The sequence below is a fragment of the Plecotus auritus genome (genome assembly GCF_963455305.1).
Source record: "Plecotus auritus genome assembly, chromosome: 9".
In the NCBI taxonomy this organism is placed as follows: domain Eukaryota; kingdom Metazoa; phylum Chordata; class Mammalia; order Chiroptera; family Vespertilionidae; genus Plecotus; species Plecotus auritus.
Window position 1 is genome coordinate 119,553,869 of NC_137783.1, and position 23,081 is coordinate 119,576,949.

Here is a 23,081-nt window from a genome sequence, read left to right on the forward strand (position 1 = left end):
GAGCCATCAGATCCTACCCCTGGTGACATGTTATTATCAGGCTCTTGGGCTTCCTTTCAGACAGAATTTATGAACACATAAGCAAATGTACATATTATATTCTTTCCCCCCTACAAAGAGTAGCATGCTAGGACATTGTACACACTTTTTTGGTACTATTGGTTTTATTTTGGAGGTCATTCCATATCCTAATATATAAAAAGCCAGGGGCCGTCATGACCAAAACAACCGTATGGACAACCGAACAACAGGCTGTGTGTGGCAACAAGGCTGGCAGGGGGGTTAATGAGGAATGACCAAACAACTGAACAGCAGGCTGCGTGGGGCGACCAGGCCAGCAGAGGGGGGCAGTTAGGGGCGATCAGGCAGGCAGGCAGGTGAGCAGTTAGGAGCCAGTGGTCCCAGATTGTGAGAGGGATGTCCGACTGCTGGGGGTCAGGCCTAAACCGGCAGTCAGACATCCCCCAAGGGGTCCCAGATTGGAGAGGTTGCAGTCTGGGCTGAGAGGAACACCCCCCCCCCCCCGTGCACAAATTTCATGCACCAGGCCTCTAGTTAGTCCATAAAGAGCTTTGTTTTATAGCTACATGGTATTCCATTGTGCACATGCACCATAATTTATGGAGCCAGTCCCCCATGATGGAAAGTTTAAGTCATTTCAAGGCTTTTGCTATTGCAAACAGTGCACAATAATTAAGAACTTAGGTCATTTGGCACATGCATGAGTTTATCTGCAGGATAAATTCCTAGAAATGGAAATGTTGGAACAAGGACATGTGAATTGAAAATTTTGATATTGCCGAGTTGTCCTCCATCAAAGGGGTGTCAGTTCACCCTCCCAGCACCAAAGTATGAGAGTGCTGTTTCTATACTGGCACTAAACGGGTTGTTACCCAATCCTCACCCTTTTTTTTTTTAATCTTTACCAATCTGATTGAGCATCTTTTCATAATCATTTATATTTCCTTTTCTGTGAACTATTGTTTCTGTTCTTCATCTAGTTTTCTGTTGGGTTGTTGGTATTTTTCTTAAGGATATGTGGGGACTCTAGTAGATAGAAAATTTAGCCTTTTGAATTACAAATACTTTTCCCAGTTTCTTGGTAGTGTTTAACTTTGTTTATGGTGGTTTTGTCATATAAAATTTTTATTTTATTTTTATTTTTTTTAAATATATTTTTATTGATTTTTTACAGAGAGGAAGAGAGAGGGACAGAGAGTTAGAAACATCGATGAGAGAGAAACATCGATCAGCTGCCTCCTGCACACCTCCTACTGGGGATGTGCCCGCAACCAAGGTACGTGCCCTTGACTGGAATTGAACCTGGGACCCTTCAGTCCGCAGGCCGATGCTTTATCCACTGAGCCAAACCGGTTTTGGCAAATTTTTATTTTTATATAGTAGTGGTAAGCAATTTCTCACTTTCTGGCTTCTGGGCTTTATATAATAGTTCAGAAAAAGCTTCATCCAAGTTTACAGAGGAATTTTCTTACAGTTTCTTTTAGTCTTTTGTTTTTACATTTTTTACATTTAAATATTTATATTTTCTTCCTAGTATGAAATATGAGATATGGATCCAACCTTATTTTTTTTTAGAGGTCTTCCTGGTTATCTTAAAATAATTTAGTGAATAATTCATCTTTTTCCTCTCTTCTGTGAGATGACATCTTTATCATATATCAAATTCCTGTACTTGGGCTGATTTCCACACTATTTATTATATTTTATTGAGATGCCTGTTATGTGTCAGTACCACACTGTTTTAATTATTTTGATATATATATATATTTAAATCTGTGTATTATACTATCAGGTAGAAAGAGTATTCCACTAGTGATCTTTTCTTTTAAACATTGTCTGGCTCTTCTTGCTTCTATATTCTATATGAATTTAGCATCAGTTTATCTATGTTTCCCACACACACAAAAAAAATCCTACACGTACTTTTATGGATTGAGTTAAGTTTACAAACTAACTTAAAAGAATTTACAACCTTATGCTATGAATTGACTATTTTTTTATTTGTACATATCTTTTATTGTGATTCTCAAGGACATTCTAAACTTTATGTCAAATAGCTTTTATATTTATTGTTAAGTTTATTATTAGACTAGAGGCCTGATGCACGGAATTCGTGCAAGGGGCCCAGACCTCGCAGCTCCAGCCAGCCCTCACAGCCCCGGCTGGCCCTCGCAGCCCCAGCTTTATCCAGAAGGTTCTCTGGAAGGTCGTCCAGATGTCGTTCTGCTGTTTGGTCTAATTAGCATATTAGCTCTTTATTATATAGGATATTTAGATATTAGATGTTTAGTTTTTGTTCCTATTGTAAATAAGATATTTCCATTTTATCTTGCTACTCTTGTTTATGTATATGAAAGTTATTGATTTCTGTATAGTTGTTTTGTACCCATCCATTTTATTGAATTATCTTTGCTTGTAGAAATCTTACAGTGAGTTCTGGGTCCTCCAAAATATACAATCATAGTATGTGCAAATAATTATAATTTTATTGCTTGTTTTAGAAGTTCTGTACCTCTAATTTATTTTGTTTCCTTAGTTTCTTTGGTTCCCAGAATGTCCAGAAACAATATTAAATAAAAATTGTGATAATGGCCCAGCCAGTGTTGCTCAGTGGTTGAGCATCATCCCATGAACCAGGAGGTCACAGTTCAATTTCCAGTCAGGTCACATGCCCAGGTTGTGGGCTCAATCCCCAGTAGGGGGCATGCAGGAGGCAGCCGATTGATGATTATCTCTCACCATTGATGTTTCTATCTCTCTCTCCCTCTCCCTTTCTCTGAAATGAATAAAAACATATTTTTTTAAAAAAATAGTGATAATGGTTTCCTTATTACATTTCTAACTTTAATGATAAGGCATCTCATTAATGAAAATAATGTTTTCCCATTTCAGCATTATGCTGGCTCCTGGATTGACCCAGATATATTTAATCATTTCAAGGAAATAACCAACTAATTATATTTTATTAAAAGTGCAGTTGACCCTTGAATAATGTTTGAACTGCATAGGTTCACTTATATGCAGATTTTTTGTTAATTGACCCAAGCAGTTCAAACCCTTGTTGTTCAAGAGTCAACTAGTGAATGGTAATTCAAATATTTGGAGGACCTACTTAAGTTATGTGACAAATTTCCACAGCATAGGGAAGTGGTGGATGCCCCAAACAGGGTCAACGCTAGTTTTCATCTCAAATGGATGTTGAATTTTAGCAAATATTATTTTAGTACCTTTTGAGATGATTGTGTACATTTGTTCTTTTTAATTGGATTACTATGAATTATATAATACATTAAATTGCTGAAATAAATACCACTTGGTCATGATGTTTTATTATTTTAATATATTTTTTGTTCTGTTTCCTGATATTTTATCAAATTCATAGGTAAGATTAGCCTTTAGTTCATACCTATATAATTTCTGTATACGCTGATTATAATAAGTTGGGGTAAATATGTTTTCCTGATTTAGTAATGGACAGCCACATTTGTTTATATTCACCAGGAAATTGTGTCACTTTTTTGGCTTGGGACAGAATGGGAATATAGAGAATGAAATTAACTTAAGGCTGACCAGCTCTGGAAGTGGTGCCTGGGCCCAGCTCATAAAAAATCTTTGCATTTCTCTCAGATGATTTTAGGTCAGTATCATAGTAATATTAAGATTTTATCTACCCTATTAGATTAAGCTCATTAGTTTCCTTCTATTTCTCCACCCCTGACCAACACACAGACACACAGACTTGGCTCTCTCCACATTTAACTTGTATACTTCGCTGCAATGGAGAAAAAAATAGTACTCAAATAGAAAGTGAGAAACTATCAAAAGTCATTCAAATTGAAGTACCTTAAATTATGATCATTTGACTAAGAGCCAGCTGAAATTTAATTTTTCGTATTTTTACAACACAACTTTCTATTAATATCCTATATAATAAAAGGCTAATATGCAAATCGACCAAACAGCGGAACCACCAGTTGGTATGATGCACACTGACCACTAGGAGGCAGACGCTCAACACAGGAGCTGCCCCTTGGTGGTCTGCTCAGCCAGAAGCTGGGCTCATGGCTGGTGAGCGCAGCAGCAGTTGTGGGAGCCTCTCCCACCTCCACGGCAGCGCTAAGGATGTCCAACTGATGGCTTAGGCCCACTCCCCATGGGACATCCCCCAAGGGCTCCCGGACTGCAAGAGGGTGCAGGCCGGGCTGAGGGACCCCACTGAATGCACGAATTTCGTGCACCGGGCCTCTAGTTATACATAAACTCAGAATACTTAAATGACTTAAGGATATAAACTGATTTCAAGTACTTACCAGTGCCTATTTTATACAAACAATTTTAATGCTAATTGTTATTCTTGTGTATAATTAAAAGAAGGCACGCTGAGAACCTCCCTTTTTTATTTTTGCATAAACATTTTCACTGCAGTATAACATACATACAATAAAGTACACAAATATTACGTACACAAATGATGAATTTTTACAAAGTGTACATTTGGGTAATCACCTCAGAGATCAAGATACAGAATATTGCCAGCACTCAGAAGCCTTACTCATGCTTCTTCCCAAATACAGATGCCACCAAACAAAAGCACTTACCATCTGACTTTTCTGATCACAGATCACTTCTGTAGTTTTTTGACTTGGTAAAAATTGAATCAATCAGTGTTGGGGTAGGCAAAACTCTTCCCACCCTGGTGGACTTGCCCAGTATAACCTTGTCCTCTTGAGTATGGTGGGAATGTAAATCTGATAGATTTCACTCCCATGATTAGGTTATGGGATTTTGCAAATGTAATAGGAGTTTCAAACCAATTGAATTTGAGTTAATCAAAAGGGAGATTATCATGGGTAGGCCTAACCTAATCTGGCGAGCTGTTAACAAGAACTGAACCATTCCTGAAGTCAGATGTTCCAAGTGTGAGAAAGACATGATCCTGCTGGCTTCACAGAAGTAAACTGTCATGCTGTGAACGGGAGGCCTCCAGGAGCTCAGCCCGACCTCCAGCTGACAGCCAGCAAGAAAGCAGGGCCTGTGTGCTGCACCAGGAGGAGCTGAATTCTGCGACAGCCGGAAGGATCTGGAAGAGAACCCTGAGCTGCAGAGGAGAAGCCAGCCCAGCAGACACCTGACTGCAGCGCTGTGAGACGTTGAACAGATGACCCCGTTGAGCTGTGCCTGCACTTGTGACCTGAACAACTGTGCGATAATAAATGGGTGCTGTTGTAAGCGGCTAATAGTGTGTGCATTGCTTCTGCAACACTAGAAAACAAAGACAAGTATCCACTCTTTTGTGCATGACTTCTTTCATTAAACATTATGTGTATGCATCAGCTGTGTGTGTGTGTGTGTGTGTGTGTGTGTGTGATTTATCCATATAGTTATATACAGCAGTGGTTCATTATTTTCCATTGCTACGTTTTTATTTTCTTGTATGATATGCCACAATTTATTTGTGCATTCTGTTGGTGGGTACTTAATTAGGCTCTTTTCGCTTCTTTTTATTTCAATTAATAACAGCTTTGAGCACTCATATACATGGGCTATTGTCAAAGATAAACAAAGCCAGATACTAGTTAAAGTAGTAGAAATTTTAATTAGTAATATACTATTTCAATGGGGAAGAGAGTCTAGCATGAACTGAACTCAGCTTTGATTTTTTTAAGTAGGATTTTATTTCATTATTATTTTTTAAATATATGTTTTTATTGATTTCAAAGAGAGAAAGGGAGAGGGGGAGAGAGTGAAGCATCAATTAGAGAGAAACATGGATCGGCTGCCTCCTGCATGCCCCCTACCAGGGATTGAGCTGCAACCCCCCGGGCATGTGCCCTGACCGAGAAATGAACTGGTGATCTCATGGTTCATGGGTTCATGCTCAGCCACTGAGCCACACCGGCTGGGCTCAGCTTTGATTTTTACAGAGAAGGCATGGTGTTTTATGGGGAGAATGAGGGAGTAGGGAGAGGGGCCAAGCAGGGACTCAGCAGAGTGAGGGAAGTTAAAAAAGTTACAAAGGGTGGGTCAGTATAAATGCTGATAGTGCCGGCTGTGTCTGTTAGCTGCTTATTACTGCATTTGGGATTCTGTCCTCCCACAGAGACTGGGAGACAGAGGCCCTATGCTTCCTGATGATTGCATTTTAAAGGAATGGCTTTCAGGTTCTTGAGAAAGACACTCCTGAGTGGTAGGAGACATATATTATCTCAAAGGGACAGAGGAAGGATTTTCTGGTATAAGCCCTTTTCAGTAAATGCTAAGAAAGGGTGGGTAGCCAGGGGCCTGTCCGAAGGTATTGTCTAGAACAGTAAATTCTTTTATCAACCTTGAGTTTTCTCAAGTACTTTCAGCAGGGCTGGGCTCATCCTAGGGATGTAGCCTTGAGCTGTCAGAAACTATGTTAGTGTTTAAGTCTTTTAATGTAGGAAGGAGTGAGTGGGCTAAATAATCTATATTGAGGGTCTGTAGTTTTTTATAAGCCAAGGTGAAGGTCTAGTCAAGAAAAGGGCTCAGAGGAGCTTGGCTAAAGTTTGTTCAAAGACAGAAGCTTTGTTAGTACAGGATGGGCAAAAGTAGGGTTACTGTTGTTCTCGTGGAAAATAATAATACAAGAATCAACTCACTACTGTGTTTTGCATACTCACTACTGTAAACCTATTTTTTACTACCCTGTATATTCCTGGAAGAGGAATTAATAGGTCATGGAGCAGGCATGTGTGGTTTGCTGTAGAAAATACTGTCAGATCTTTTTCCTAAATGACTATATATATATATATATATATATATATATATATACCCTCCAGCAGGAAACCAGAACTCTGTGCATTTTGTTATGTGTGCTCTCATTTGCTTGTTTTTATCCTCACCCGAGAATATGTTTATTGATGAGAGAGAGAGAGAGAGAGAGAGAGAGAGAGAGAGAAACTTTGATGTGAGAAATATCAAATGGTTGCCTCTCGTTTATGTCCTGACCAGGAATCAAACCCATAACCTAGGTATGTGCCCAACCAGGAATCAAACACACAATATTTTTTGGTGTATGGGACAACACTCCAACCAACAGAGCCACCCACCCAGGGCTAATGAATTTAAATTTAAAAACTGAAGCAGTATAAAATGTTTTCTATTAAATGTATTAAATGAAACTTTTCCTTTTGATAGAATTATGTTTCACTTTAACCTAGCTTACTATGAGCTTTTATTATGAATGATGATACATTTAATCAAATGCTTTTTCTACCTCTATTAAGATAATCATTATTTTACTTTAATCAATAATGTGTTGAATTATATTGATTACATTTTTATATAGATTTGGAAATGTTAAATCATTACTGAGTTGTTGGGGTAAACCCAACTTGGTCATAATTTATAATCCTTTATGTATCACTGTATCAGATTTGCTAATTGTTTTTTAGGTTCTTGCTATTCATCACTTTGAATATTTCTTGCCACTCCCATCTGGCCTGCATAGTTTCTGTTGAGAAATCAGCTCACAGTCGTATGGGTGCTCCCTTGTAGGTAACTAACTGTTTTTCTCTTGCTGCTTTTAATATTCTCTCTTTGTCTTTTGCTCTTGGCATTTTAATTATGGTGTGTCTTGGTGTGGTCCTCTTTGGATTCCTTTTGTTTGGGGTTCTCTGTGCTTCCTGGACTTGTAAGTCTATTTCTTTCACCAGGTGGGGGAATTCTACAAATAGGTTTTCAGTATCTTGCTCTCTCTCTTCTTCTGGCACCCCCATAATTCGGATGTTAGTATGCTTGAAGTTGTCCCAGAGGCTCCTTACACTATCTTCAAATTTTTGGATTCTTCTTTCTTTTTGCTTTTCCGGTTGAGTGTTTTTTGCTTCTTTGTATTTCAAATCTTTGACTTGATTCTTGCGATCCTCTAGTCTGCTGTTAGATCTCTGTATAATATTTTTTATTTCAGTCAGTGTATGCTTAATTTCTAGTTGGTCCTTTTTCATATCCTCAAGGGTCTCGCTAAATTTATCGGCCTTTTCTAGAAAATTCTTGAAAAACCATATAACCATGGTTTTGAATTCTATATCCAGTTGTTTGCTTTCCTCCATTTCTTTCATTTGTGATCTGTTTCTTTGTCTCCGCATATTGGCTGCTTTCCTGAGTTGATAGAGTGGCTTTGTGTGCTAGGTGTCCTATAGGGCCCATTGGCTCAGCCTCCCCAGTTACCTGAGGTGGACACTCTTGGTGCACCCCTTTGTGGGCTGTGTGCCCAGTCTTGTTGTAGTTAAGCCTTGATTGTTGTTGGTATCACTGAGAGGAATTGACCTCCAGGCCAATTGGCTCTGAGGATCAGCTGTGTCTACGCTGGGAGAACTTCTGTGCTGGAGACACCCTTATGAGACAAGACTTGCAAAAGCCTCTGTGCTCAGCTTGGATGGGGCAGAGTCTCAGGGCGGAGCAGACAGCATTGGTTTCCTATCAGCCCTGCCCTAATAGGCCCCTGTGTCTCAGTGTCCCGTGGTAATCGCTGCGAGCACCTCTGAGAGAAAGCTGCCCTTGAGTTCCGCCTGCTGCCAGACAGTCCAGTTTCTCCCTGAATGAGTCTGGGTTTCCAGAGTCTCACCTGGAACTGGAGTTCAGTGCAGTCGGGAGCTTTTGTCTCCCTCCCACTTGAGAAAGCCAGCCACGTACTCAGTTGCCTGCCCTCTCGGCGCGCACACGCCTCGGTACCTCTGCCTCCCGCAGCTCCTCTGAGTCTCAGTGTGCTTTTCTCTTTCCTTCTAGTTGTAGAATTTCCACTCAGCCAGCCTTCCTGTGGTTCTGGATGATGTCTGTTTTGTCTTTTAGTTGTAGTTTTGAAATTGTTGTGCAAAGCAGCAGTTTAGGTGTTTACCTATGCCACCATCTTGGTTTCTCTCTGAATGAACTTCTTGCTAATTGTTTTTTGTAGTTTTACACGTATGCTCATGAGAGATATTGGTCTGAATTTTTTCCTTCTTGCATTGTCAAGTTCTGTCATCAAACTTAGGCTAGCTTCATAACACAAGTTGCGAAGTGTTCTGTTTTTCTCTATTCTCTGAAAGAGTTGTGTGTTGTTTTTTTTTAACATTGGTATTTTTTAAACATTTGGACATAAATGAAGTCATCGAGCCTAGAATTTTTTGGTGGGTGGTTTCTAAGTACGGATTCAGTTTCTCTGATAGGTAGAATTACTCAGATTGTCTTTTTTCTTATGTCAGTTTTGATAAATCATGTTTTTCAATAAATTTGTCCATTTTATCTAAATTTTGAAATTTATTGTCATAAAATAGTTACTGTAGGATTTTTTTTATTTCAAATATTGGTCCCTTGTGTTTTCCTTCTCTTTTTTCTTAGCCATTTTTCTTAGGTGGTTATCAATTTTGTCTTTTTAAAGAAACAAAATTTTTCCATTTTATTTCTGCTTTGTCTATATTGTCTTCCATAATCTCTTCTTGATTTATTTTCCTGTTAGTTTCTTTAGGCTCAATTGGTAGTTCTTTTTCTAGTTTCTTGAAATAGAACTTAGAGCATTAATTCTCAACTTTTCTTTTGCATAATGTGTATATTTAAAGCTCTAAATTTCCCTCTAATCACTGTGTTAGCTGCATCTAGTTGTTTTGTTATGCCCTTTTAATCATCAGTTTAAATTTATTTTTAGTACTTCTTTGATCTATAGGTTGTTAGAAAAGCATTGCTTCACCTGAGCTTTCCCGTCTGGTGATCTCATTTTGAAAATTTCTGGTGTTATTTTCTATTACTGATTCCTAGCTTAATCTCACTATGTATGATTTCAGGCCTTTGAATTTTGTTGATTCTTACTTTATGGCTTGGCATAGCATCAACTTAGTAAATGTTCCATGGGCTCTAGATAAGAAAAATGTGTATTTTCTAGTTCTTGGGGGGTGTTGTTCTACAAATGTATTAGTAGTGTTTGCTCAAATCTTCTGTATCCTTACAGATTGTCAATTATATTTCTGACCAACTGGTTATAAACAGGGGTTCACCACAACCCCCTCCTTTGGTTAAATAATTTGCCGGAATGGCACAGAACTCAGATACGCTTACACTTGCCCTGGCTGGTTTGGCTCAGTGAATAGAACATCAACCTGTGGACTGAAGGGTCCCAGGTTCGATTCTGGTCAAGGGCACATGTCCAGCTGGCGGGCTCAATATCCAATAGGGGGTGTACAAGAGGCAGCCAATCAATGATTCTTTCTCATCATTGATGTTTCTATCTCTCTCTCCTCCCTTCCTCTCTGAAATCAATAAAAAAATATATATTTTTAAAAACACACTTACCAGTTTATCATAAAGTATATAGTAAAGGCTACTGATGAACAGCCTGATGAAGAATTACAGCGGGTGAAGTTGGGAAGGGTCCCTGTGGAGTTGGGTGGACACCCACTAAGCATGAGGATGGGTGAGGGTTAGGGTTAGGGTTAGGATTAGGATTAGGCTGCTAGATTTTGTGACTATTACATTACACAGAGAGTCTAAGTTTTGTTTCTTCATTTGAAGAATATTAAGTAGGCAGTAAAGAATGTATGGAGAGGTAGTAAAGTACTTGCATATCAATTTATTTCTCCCAAGGCTTGTTTTTAAGCATCTTCAGGTGAGTCTGTAATAACCTTTAGGGTTCGTTTATCCCTATTGCTAAAGTGGGACTCTTCCATGGCCTCTACTAATGCCCCTGGCTGGGGGTCAGGGGACGTGAACACTTTCCAGTCCTGCAAAAGCTTTCTACATTATTTAGCTTGTAACTCCCCAGCAGCTTTTTGCCCAGCCTCATGCAGTTTCTCTCTGTGCATCTACATATTAAGCAATAAACTAAAGGGCCCTCTGTGCTTATTTCTGAAGTTCTTTTTCTGCACAGCTCCCGCCTCTCCAGTACTCTCCCTCACACATTCCAGCTGCCCAGCCTCCTCAAATGCTCATCTCCGTCTTTTCAGCCCAGTGAATCACCTGTGCTCTGCTAAGGTTCTTCCTACCTGGCTGTGATCTGGAAGAAAGTGCCCCAGGGCAGAGGAAGCATTTGTGATCTAGAGCTAAACTCGTTTGCTTCTGTTCTCACCTGTATCACAGTTCTACACTTCCCACGGTCCCACACCTGGAAACAGCTGCTTCATATGCTTTGTCCTGACTTCTAGGGCTTCATGGTGGGAGATCAATCCTGGAATGAGTCGCCCCATTATAGCCAGAGTGAAACAATGCTGCAAAGTTGTTGTTTTTTTAAACTCTGCAAATGATGAGTGAATGTCTAGAATGGATGGTTCTATGATGGAAGGGCATAAAGGGGAAGAGATGCAGAGGCACCTGTATAACTTTGTGTAACTTTGCCAGAAGTTTAAGAAATGCATTCTATGTGGGAACATTTCCTCCTCAATTTCAAAATGAAATTCAATGGGAATATTACATTTGTTTTCAAAAGTTAGAAAACATTGTAACCTTAGGTTACTATACGTTTTCCTCTAAATGAAGGTGCATCAGGTGGTTTTACTAATATTGCAGTATTGTTCATTTCGATCAATGAATGGTGAAGCAGCAGCTATTGCTGATGCCAATAATATTTATTTAAGCAGCTCCAATGAACCAGGCACTGTGCTAGATTCTTCACGGTGATCATTTTTAACCTTGTAATTCAAATCTGCAAGTTAGAAAATCACGATCCCCCAGCACGCAGGGAGGTAAAAGACAATTCCTCAGGCTCACACACTCAGACTGAATTACTCAGGGGTGATTTATGGCTGCGACTGGGGAACAATCTCAGTTCACCACTAACATTGCCTCCTCCCATTGTTACGCTGCTCCCTGAACCATCTTCACCTGAGTTTTCCCATCTGCAAATGAAAGTGGAAAAACAGTTAACTCCCTCCCCAGAGAGACTGTGTTATTATATACATGTTCTGCATTATTTTGCTTTGAATAACAGCATATGTAAATGTGCTCCTCCTGGAGGTTAAACTTATTTTTTAAAACTTGGCTGCTCCCACCGGGGTAAATAGTTGAACATTATGGAGAGGAAAAGGCAGTTTGGAGGGAATGTTTAGTCGGCTTGGGATTGCCTCTCCACCTTCTTCCCTGCCCAATCCATATTTCTATTCAGATGTAAGCTGCCACGGCAGAGTGAAAATTAGTAAATTTCGTATCACGGAGTCCTAGCGGGTCCTGCTATTCAGTGTCCAGAGTGCGTCCATCCAGATATTAATCATGAACTCTGCATCAGGTGGATGTGGAGGGGCAGATGTTCTTGCTGAGAAGAATAAACGCCTCCCTTGGCACCTGGAACACTTGATCGCACATGGTTCCTAGCCAGATCCCAAAGAGACTCTGGTGGACACGGGCATTGGCTGCCTCTAACCATCTACCTCTTGCTCGGAATTGGCCATATCCCCCTGACTTCGGCTCTCCCGTGGGCCCTGTGTTGCTGAGCCCTCCCTATCTTAAACTGCCTTTCCTGGCATTTGAATCTTCACTTCGGTGATGTGATAATATCTGCAAGTTAGGAAAATAGAAGTGGCATTTGTTTAGCCATAATTAATGAAATATTTATGTTGCATGAGACTATGTGATAAAACCTTCGGCTTAGAGTCCTTTTGCTTCTGATTACATTTGGGATTTTTTTTTTCTATGACCAGACATTCTGACGCCAGCTCTTTTACACTGAGCAGATGTCATGTAGTAAAAATGGGTACCAGATGCTGTGAGCCGCAGAAAGGCGATTTGTTTAAGAGCTGGCTCTGACTTTTGTTGCATTCAATTACTCTGCAGAACAAACCTTACACACAAGCATTTAGGTAACTCAGCTAACTTCAGGCAAGTATTTTAATAATAGATTTCATCTCTGAACGCATTCAAGCAACACACGGTATAAATGGTGTTTAAGGAATTAATTGATTTCTGCATAATACCTTTATTTTTGACGTGAAGAAAGAGCTGCAAAGCTCTTGGCAGGGACCCAGAAGTGTAATTAACGTGGAGGGCCAAATTTTCAGTTGCCCTTAGGTACTGCCTCCGCCTGCTCATGGCAGGTGCAGTGAGGGGAGGGCAGGGAGGAAGGGAAGCGGGGCAGAGCGGGGGCGGAGGGGGGGGAGGCAGCTTTGGGTCACGAAGTAAGAGGAGAAGCTGGGAGTTCAGTGAGTTCTTGTGTTCCCCTTTCAGGTCCCAAGCACGTCCCCATCAGGGCGCAGGTGACAGGGGCTGCCTCTTCCACCACCTCCTCCTCGGCAGATGAAGAATTTGATCCCCAGCTTTCCTTGCGGTCAAAGGTAACAACACTTGGCAAACCAAAGGGGGCCTTGGCTGGTGGGGCTGTTTACCCTGCAGACTTTAGACCCAATGTGGGCTCCAGCTGCAGCGGTTTCATTAGAAGGATCACATTTCCTTGCATCTGACAGCAAACTGCTCTTTCTACCTGGGGTACCCCAAGAATCATCTCTATTTTTTGTTGTTAACTTTTATGGGCTTGCCTTTCTCAGAGATATAAAATTGGGGAGGGAAAAGAAAACAGACGTATTTCCTTGAAACCATTTGGTGACTACAGCTCTTAAAAGTGGGTTTAATTTGTGGTCCAAGAAGTAAACTATTGGAAAAATTACAATAAGCAGATGCATATTTCCCCAGGGGAAGCACAGCTTCATTTAAGCAGCAGATTGCATAGGAAATGTTATGTTTATTCTAATTAGACATGTGGAAGGAGCCACGCAGTTGCAGGTAAGTAAGGATGCTCTGAGGATCCCTGCTGTGGAAGGGACTAGTCGCTGGTCGGCTGGGGAGATGGCAGTCCTCCTTGCTTAATGACATTAATATTTCTGGAGAACACTTTAAACAACTCCCATCCCCACAGATTTAAAAAGTACAAACACTGTTATATCTCCTCAAATGTTCCTGTATGTCACCCCATAGAGACACGCACCCCATGACCACGGCTCACTATAGTTTCTTATCCATGGGGCCAGAGCAGTTTCATAGGGTTGGGATGCTGAACGGATAGACCTAAAATGCTTCCCAGGCAGACACAGGCGCAGTGCACTGCTCTGTTCATGTTTACTTTTTGGAGAGAGAGGATCTAAGGAGAAAGGGAGAGAACCAGATTTATTTATTTAGACTCAACTTTTCCATATCTGGCACTAGGCACTTTGGCATCATCTCAAGTCACTCAGGGGATCCAGCTCCACAAGGCCCCGGCTGAAGCAAGTCAGGAGGGGGCTGGGACATGGCATGAGTGTGAGAGATGAGAGAGAGAATGAGAGAATATGTATGGACTCTTAATTTTGTAACTTGAGGCATCTCTGATTAGTTTGTTACTCAACACAAATGAATTCTATGTGTGTGTTGATTTCTGGGGTTTCCTTTTCCTCTTTTTGAGTGATCCAGAGTGTACTTCTGTATTCAAATGAGGCAGAGGCCCCAGCATCAGCCATCCTGACACTCGTACATCAGAGAAAAGAATGGAGTGGCCCCAACACATCCAAATAGCAAGACCATGATACGTAAGGCAAGCCTTGCGGTAACTCCTGGTCCTCCTGCTGTTCCAGAACAGCACCAGTCCTCACCTGCCCCCTTCACCTGCCTTCTGATGTGGCCGCTATTACAGGAAGGAAAGCTGGTCAAGGACTTCCTAAGGGCTCACAGTGAAGGAACAAGAGAAGTCCCTGTTTTTCCCCCCAATATATTTTTATTGATTTCGGAGTAGAAGGGAGAGGGAGAGAGAGATAGCAACATCAATGATGAGAATCATTGATCGGCTGCCTCCTACACACCTCCTACTGGGGATTGAGCCCACAGCCCAGGCATGCCCTGACCAGGAAGTGAACTGTGACCTGTTGGTGCATAGGTTGACACTCAGTCACTGAGCCACACTGGCCAGGCACCCCCCACACACACACTCCGGTGTTTTATGTCTTCTGTCCCATACAGGTGTGTCCCCAGACGTATGGCACAGAGTCTATCAGCTCAAATGAAGCTTTGCGTAGGAAACTGGAGACAGGATATGCACACTCCACCTCTTCCCTTTGCTCTGCCCTGAAACCAATGCCTGGATCCCAGAGACTGGACGGGCAGCTGTCCTCGTCCCGCCAGAGTTCTCCTTTCTCTGTCCTTTATCTTTTTCGTCTTTAGCTTTTCATCTCTTTCTTTTCCTCTCTGCATCCTCATCACCATCACCAAGGATATAAGAACTGTGCCTGGCATATCGTAAGACTACCTGGGTGTTAACGAATCATCCTCATTTCTATGTCAACATCTGTTCATAAATAGCAATAAAGGACTTTCTTTCCTCTTCTAGGTTTTGCTTTGCAGATTCTTGGTAAAGCCATGGGGTTTGGCAGTTCTGCTGCTGGGAAGGGCTAAGACGGTGTGATGCTGCTGAAGCTTCCTCCCTTGAAATTGTATGAAATGGTCTTAATTCAGGGGAAGACTTTGCCATTTCTATAAAGCAGGAGTTCTTGATATACCTGCACAGTATTTGACACAGGAAAGGCGGAACAGACTATATGAAAATATGGATGCTGGATTCAGGTGACCTGGGCTTACCTCCTGGCTCTACCAATTACTAATTGTGTGTCATCTTGGGCAAGTTATTTAACGTCTCTAAGTTTTGATTTTTTAATCTATAAAATAAGTCTCATTTGAGGGATAATTAAAATGATACATGTGAGGTAATTAGTACAGTGTCTGGCACATAACACTCAATAGTGGGATTTGTTTTGTAGGTTAGTAGGTCGTAAGCTCAAGAGATGTTTGTTGAATAAATGCACCAACTCTCCATAGATTGAGTGGTAAAGTCTCTGGATAACAATTACCAGTGATCTCCACACGCCCCTCCCCAGCCTTTCCAGTAAGGTCCTGGCTGCCTGAAAGAGGGGTTACCCCACCCCAATGTCCCAGAACCTCTGTTCAGAGAGATTGACAGTCAATCAGGAAGTTACCCTCTAGAAGTAGAGATTTTATGATATGGAATAAGTTTGAGTTCTCAGAGCCAAAATTTCCTTCCAAGGATGAAGGAGAGCAATGAGACCTTTAGGATTCTAGATCCTGAAGGGAATTCTATAAAAAACAAGTTTCATCATTGAGATCAATGTTGTCACTGATGGTCCATAGACATTCGGAACCCTGAGAACTAGGAGCGTTTCTAAGGAGAGTGATGGCCCTCCATGGAACAGGTGTCAGAATGACAAGGATTCATGAAGCCAGGATGGTTCATGCTTTTGAAGGTTAATCTCTAACCTCTAATGGACCCGGATTCCTCTGGCAGTGTCTGGGTCAGCCCTGGTAGGTCTATTCCCAACTTGTGGATTTATGGTCCTTTTAATGGACAAACTTTCAGTTCAACCACAGTTATTGAATACCCAGGCAGCCACTGCACTGTAATAACTTTTTAATTCCATATTTGTTTCTGTCAGCATTAAAAAGGAACCTCTAGCCTGCTCTAATCCTCATGCTATTATAGAAAATTAATGTGTATGCAGACCAGCGGTTAGGGGTGATCAGGTAGGCAGATGGCCCCTTGCCAGGTTTGCCCTGCCCCCAAGCAAGCGGTTAGGGGCAATGAGGCAGGCAGGCAGAGTGATTAGGGGTGATCAGGTAGGCAGACCAGTGGTTAGGGGTGATCAGGTAGGCAGACCAGCAGTTAGGGGTGATCAGGTAGGCAGGCCAGCGGTTAGGGGTGATCAGGTAGGCAGACGGCCCCTCGCTGGGCTGGCCCCACCCCCAAGCAAGTGGTTAGGGGCAATCAGGCAGGCAGGCAGAGTGATTAGGAGTGATCAGGTAGGCAGACCAGTGGTTAGGGGTGATCAGGTAGGCAGACGGCCCCTCGAAGGGCTGGCCCCACCCCCCGGCAAAGAAAGAGGGAGGCCCAGGCCAGCCAAGCCATTGCACCCCAGCCTGTTGCCTATAGAGGGAGGCCACCAGTGGCAGGGAAGGGGGGGCAGCACTGCACAGATGGCAAGCAGTGGCAGCGGCAGGGGTGGGGCCAGCTGCCTGCAGCCCGGGAAAGGAAAGCCCCGATAGGCCCTGATCTCAGGCCAGGCCTAGGGACCCTACCCGAGGGGTTCTGGATTGTGAGAGGGTGCAGGCCGGGCTGAGGGACCCCCCCCCCCCACCCCGAGTGCATGAATTTTTGTGAACCAGGCCTCTAGTAATATAATAATATGCTAATAATAATATAAATCATAGTATGTACTGAATTTCTATACTATATCTTTTCAAATATTCTGCAAAGGGCTTGACCTGCCTTATCTCATTTATTCCTTACTACACCCCTACAAGGTAGGTATTAAATCGTTCTTATCACTGAAGAGGATGCTGACGTTCAGAGTGTATACTTGCTATAGCTCATGCAGCTCGGCTAGGAACTGATGCCAGCTCTGCAGGCTCCCCGGCCCGAGGCCCCCCATCATCCTCTGCTGTTTCTCCAACCAGAGTGTCTCCTGAACTTTCCAATGTGTGGAGCTGGCCACACCACTACTTCCCCTTCCTCTGGGTCTGAAACCTGGAAATGGAACCATCACAATCCAGACATCTAATTAAAATGCATCAGTTTTGAATGTTCTGTATTTTTCAAGCCCAGGCACACAAAGAACCCAGTGACATTCATGATACGTTTGTGTAGCTAAATGAAGTAGGGAAGAGAAGCAATCTTATGCCTCTCTCCAGCCAAGAACACTTTTCATTTCATTTAAATATGCTCCTCTATTCCCAGGTTTAATTGGGCAATGTAGACCCAACCTAAGGACTATTTAAAGTTGTTAACTGGTTTTCAGGTAGTATACTTTGTGTGTGAGTGAGTGTGTGTGTGTGTGTGTGTGTGTGTGTGTGTCCCAGACTAATCACCCCTGGGCCTTATGGTAGCACCTATGGAGAGTGTAATTCTTGTATGATTCTTTCCTTCAACTGAACCAAGTCAGTGTTCTATACAGGCACTCACAAATACACACACACACACACACACACACACACACACACACACACACGTTTCCCAACCCGGCACCTACTAGCCCAGTGGTTCTCAACCTTTCTAATGCCACAACCCTTTAATACAGTTCCTCATGTTGTGGTGACCCCTAACCATAAAATTATTTTCATTGCTACTTCATAACTGTAATTTTGGTACTGTTATGAATCATAATGTAAATATCTATAATATTTACATTACGAACTCTACAGCAGCAGTTCTCAACCTGTGGGTCGCGATCCACAGGTTGAGAACCGCTAGCAGGGTCGCCTAAGACCATCGGAAAATACAGGTATTTACATTACGATTCATAACAGTAGCAAAATTACAGTTATGAAGTAGCAACGAAAATAATTTTATGGTTGGGGGTCACCACAACATGAGGAACTGTATTAAAGGGTCGTGGCATTAGAAAGGTTGAGAACCACTGTACTAGCCATATGTAGCTATTTATATTTACATCTAAACTCATTAAAATGAAATAAAATTCAATTTCTTAATCCCACTAGCCTCATTTCAAGCATCCAAAAGCCACATGTGGCTGGTGGCTTACACATTTAGGCAGCACAGATACAGATTATTCCCACCATTGCAGAGGTTCTTGGGCGTCACTGTTCTAGAAGCTAATCAGTGGTTTGGGTGCAGGGGGCAGAAGCCTATGTGACAGTGTTTTGTCAGTTTCAACCCATTTTCTCAGACATATTTTTTCTTCTCTGTTGATTTTTATAGGAGAGGAAGACACTTAGAAGAAGAAGGAAGTTGGAAAAAGCAACAAAACAACTGGTTAAGCAAGAAGAATTAAAAAGACTTCATAAAGCTCAGGTCAGGAAAACTTGATATGAGTGAGTGGGCCTGGGACCCTGGGAATCAGAAAGCCCTTTGGAAGTCGGGATTGCAGTGGGGAGGTGAGCTGGAGAAAGGTCGGTTCCTCTTCTCTGAGCGACCAGGTTCCTGGCCCTTCCAAAGGCGCTGGCTCAAACCCTGGTGCGACTCTGGGGCCTGGAGAGCCCTGGTGTTAACCTGGCCCACCCCCAGCAGCCTTTCCATCTGCAGACACATTTCCAGCAAAGTGAGCCTGAAATAACAGCCAACACATGGCCGAGGAACCATCTCCGGCCTTGACTGCCACATAGCAGTCTGTGCGGACACACCTTCCCTCAACTTGCTGCCAGTGTCTCTGCTGAACTGACAGCTATTAGGAGCTGTCTCTGTTGCAAAATCAGTTGAACAACATAAGCATCCAACATTCTGATATAGGCTTCCTGGCCCACTGCAAACATTTCTTCCCAAATTGATCTGCCCACCTCTTCACAGAGTGGCAAAATGAAGCAGACAGGCAAGGCATCCTCCCTCTCCCTGAGGCCCTCAAAGGTAGCCTTCAAGAACAGTTAGATTTTAGGAAAAACAGACTTTGAATGACCTCTCATATTAATCCATTGTACCCTTACATTCCTTTCTCTAATTATTCCCTTTATCTGGCCATGCAGTCCTGGAAGTTGTGTCTTACAAGAAGGAGATCATTTAGTCCAACCTCCTTTACCCTTCATGGTCACTGACTTGGGAGCTGCCCCTGTCATGGGGTGGACAGGGAAAATTTCCATCAGCTTCCTCTGTCCACTCTCAGCTTCATAAAACAGGTTTCTTTGAAACATACCAACTTTCCCTTCTGAGAACAAGATATGTCTTTATGATATGGACTGGCAAGCTCAGCAATTTCCCCTTCTTATATTTTCACTCCAGTCAATAGGTGGCGATAGGAGAAGAATTACAATGGCCATTAGAGTCTTCATTTGCATTCCTTTTTAATCTTTGAGATTTTCATCCTTAGTGTCTAAAGAATGACCACTATATTAGCTAGATTGGGTGGCCATAAAAACCTACCGCAGAGTAGGTGGCTTAAACAACAGAAATTCATCTCACATGGTTCTGAAGGCTGGAAGTCCAAGCTTAAGGTGGCTTCAGGGTGGGTTTCTGGTGAGGACTCTCTTCCTGGCTTGTAGACAGCTGCCTTGCTATAGCCTCACATGGCCTTTATTTTTTGTGCACATGTAAAGAAAGAGAGATCAATCTCTGATATCTCTTCCTCTTCTGATAAGGATGCCAGATCCATCAGATTAGGGCCCTACCTTCTTGACCTCATTTAATCTCATTTACCCCTTTAAGGCCCTGTCTCCAAATATAGTCACTTTGGGAGTTAGAACTTCAACATATGAATGGGGGTGAGGGGGACTCCGCTTACTCCATAACAACCACATAGCCATAATTACAAAGTAATCAGTAATAAAGTTATTTAAATGTTTTCTTTCCTTTTGCAATTCTACACCATGCCAGCAAGAGACCGATTTATAAAGATATAATTATCTTTAAAAGAGAGACAGAGAGGAAGGGGGCATGAAATTATAAGTTGTTTAAGATATAATTCCCAGCTATTTCAGATTTTATGTTTGGGGCTTAAACACTCTTCGTTGGCACAAGAGGAGCCAGGTGGCTGCTCAGGCCTCTTCAGGGGATTGGAGGTGCTTTGGCAATTGTACCCCTAAATCTAGGGGAGACTTAGAAAGATGCAGAGTTAAGGAGGAAAGGGAGTGAGACAAAGTTGGAGTGAGATACAGGAGAAAGAACACACACATACTACCTGCCCCAACAGCTGCTGGGTCCTTAAATATACCTGGTCTGCCAGGTGCCAAGTCTGTTCTACCAAGAGATGTGCCTTTGGCAGCATGGTATCTGAAAACAGAGAAAACGGTGGGTGAGCAAAATGGACAGAGGACAGGCTCTCCCCTCATTTTCCTTCCTAATGATCCACAAGAGAGAAAGGCCTAGTAGGGAAAGTAAACATGAAAATGCAAACCCACTCATGACCCCAAACCCTACTAGGTGCCAATGGTGAGTCTAGGGAGGGTGTGAGGTTATCCCTTAGCAGGATAAACATCTGGTGTCTTAATAACCTGCTGGTAACAAAGTTACCATACACTTCCACAGTAAAAGACCCCGGGCATTGGCCCCGCCCCGCAGGGCAGTGAAGGAGTAGGTACAGTCTATAGCTGAGGACTGGAGCCAGGCGGACAGAGAAAGGAACACCCAGCCCTAGGAGTTGGCCCAGGTCTCCTGCTCCAGAACAATTTCTTGGAGGGATCTGCCGGTTCTTCTCAGGAGAATGGACTGTGAGCGTGCTCTGTGTTTGCCCCCAGGGCCCCTGTCCTACTCAGAGTCGTGGTTCTTGGTGAGCATAGTCACAGGCTGAGGCTCCAAGGCGTCCAGGAGCCAGGAGGACTGCCCACCTGGCCCCGCAGCCTCTGTCTGAGAGCACATCTGTGTGATTGGCCTGGTCAAGGGGGACTATTTTAGCATCTACTTGGGGGCAAACTGAGCTGACACACAGACTCCTTACTTTATGTCTTCATGCTAAAGAACGGAAATGTCAAGTTCTAGTTGTTTGGGAATTCGGGGGTCCTGACCCAGTTTATCAAAGAGGTGACATCACATGGGGAAGGGCTTCTTCCTCTTGGAAAGGCAGTGGCAGAATTGGCCCCTCTTGTGACTCTGTGCGAGGGTCCCATGTGACGTAAAACCCTGGCATTGCAGGCCATCCAGAGGCAGCTGGAGGAGGTGGAGGAGCGGCAGAGGGCCTCCGAGATCCAGGGTGTAAGGCTGGAGAAAGCACTGAGAGGAGAAGCAGGTAGGCATCCCAACAGATCCACAGCAGCAGCCCCACCCGTGGCTGTGGTCTGAGAACAGTGCTGGCCTCACTGTCTGGGCAAAGCAGGGAGACTTGTCATCCTCTGGCTCTGTCAATATCGACACAACGCAAAATCTACAGCTGCTTCACACTTTCATAGTCAACGTGACCGTTTGAAATTCCTAGGGGCACTGGTAGGCCTATGGGCCTTGTCCCTGGGTTTCTGGTCTGCCCGGTTATCTGCTACTGTGAATGTTCTTTGCAATTCAGGGGTTAGCATAGATTCAGGAGAACTGTTTGGGCATTCAAGCAATGTTGGTAGTGATTCAAAGCCTGGACTTAAAGTGAAAATCCTTGTTTCTCCCTTTACTCACTGTATGACCTTAGGCCAGTCATGTTTTAAATCTTTACGAACTTTCTCTCCTCTAAAATGGAGATAAGTGGTTTCCAACCTTATAGAGTTGATGTAAGCATTAAAGAAGAAATTTTACATATATACATATATATGGATATGTATAAGTATCTCTCTGTGTATATATTTATATATACATTTATATGTGTATAGATGCATATACATTTACATTTATACACACATATATACATATATACACATTTACATATATATACATATATACACATTTACATATATATGTGTGTGTGTATATATATATATATATATATATATATATATATACACACACACACACACACACTGTATATACACACACACATATATAAAAATTAGCACACTGCCTGGCACAGGTAAAGCACTAAATGGTAACTATTCTACCAATAGCTTCAGACTCTCAGATCCAAACAGAATTCATCTGATGAAGCCCTGTTATTGCTGGACATGAAGACAGTGGATCTAAAATGATGACTGACAGTTTCTGCCTCTGAGAGCTTTACAGTCCACCGAAGGACACAGACCTGTAGAGAAATAAACCACAATCCAGGAGGACCAGTGCTGTGTTAGGGACAAGCATCAGGGGGCATGGGCACAGGAGCAAGAGGTTCCTAACTGGTCCTGGAAGAGGGACGGTCAGGCTAGGCTTCCCGGAAGGGGTGGCCTGTCAAGATGAGAACCAGAGGAGGAAGGAGTTCACCAGTGAGGCGAGGAGACTGTTCTGGCAGAGGGAGCAGCACCTACAAAGGCCAGATGTGAAAAGACGTGAAATGCCTTAACGAAAGAGGGGCCGGGGAAGGGTTCTGGGGTGAGGGATGACTTAAAGAAATACACGTATTTTTCAAAACTACCCAGCATCTGTGTGGGTAGTGAATTGGGGGAGGGAGGGGAAACCTTAGGGTTTGTGAGAAGTATTGTCTCTCTAGCTTTGTGACATGATGTCTTTAGCCTTTTATATTTTGGATATAAAGTGTGAAAAACCCAACGCTGGAAACATATATCTCTGTTTAACCATGAAAATGTGTTACTGATTAAACAAC

General features: G+C 42.6%; 1 protein-coding gene across 2 annotated transcripts in view; it reads left to right on the forward strand.

The window, feature by feature from the left end:
• Window positions 1-23,081, forward strand: part of MICAL2 (microtubule associated monooxygenase, calponin and LIM domain containing 2) — a 210,018-nt gene that overhangs the window by 166,450 nt on the left and 20,487 nt on the right. For both annotated transcript variants that reach the window (XM_080641865.1, XM_080641871.1), the window contains 3 exons: window positions 13,165-13,271; window positions 18,686-18,778; window positions 21,542-21,635. In XM_080641865.1, coding sequence (XP_080497991.1) covers window positions 13,165-13,271; window positions 18,686-18,778; window positions 21,542-21,635 — 294 coding nt within the window. The remainder of the gene's footprint in view (window positions 1-13,164; window positions 13,272-18,685; window positions 18,779-21,541; window positions 21,636-23,081) is intronic.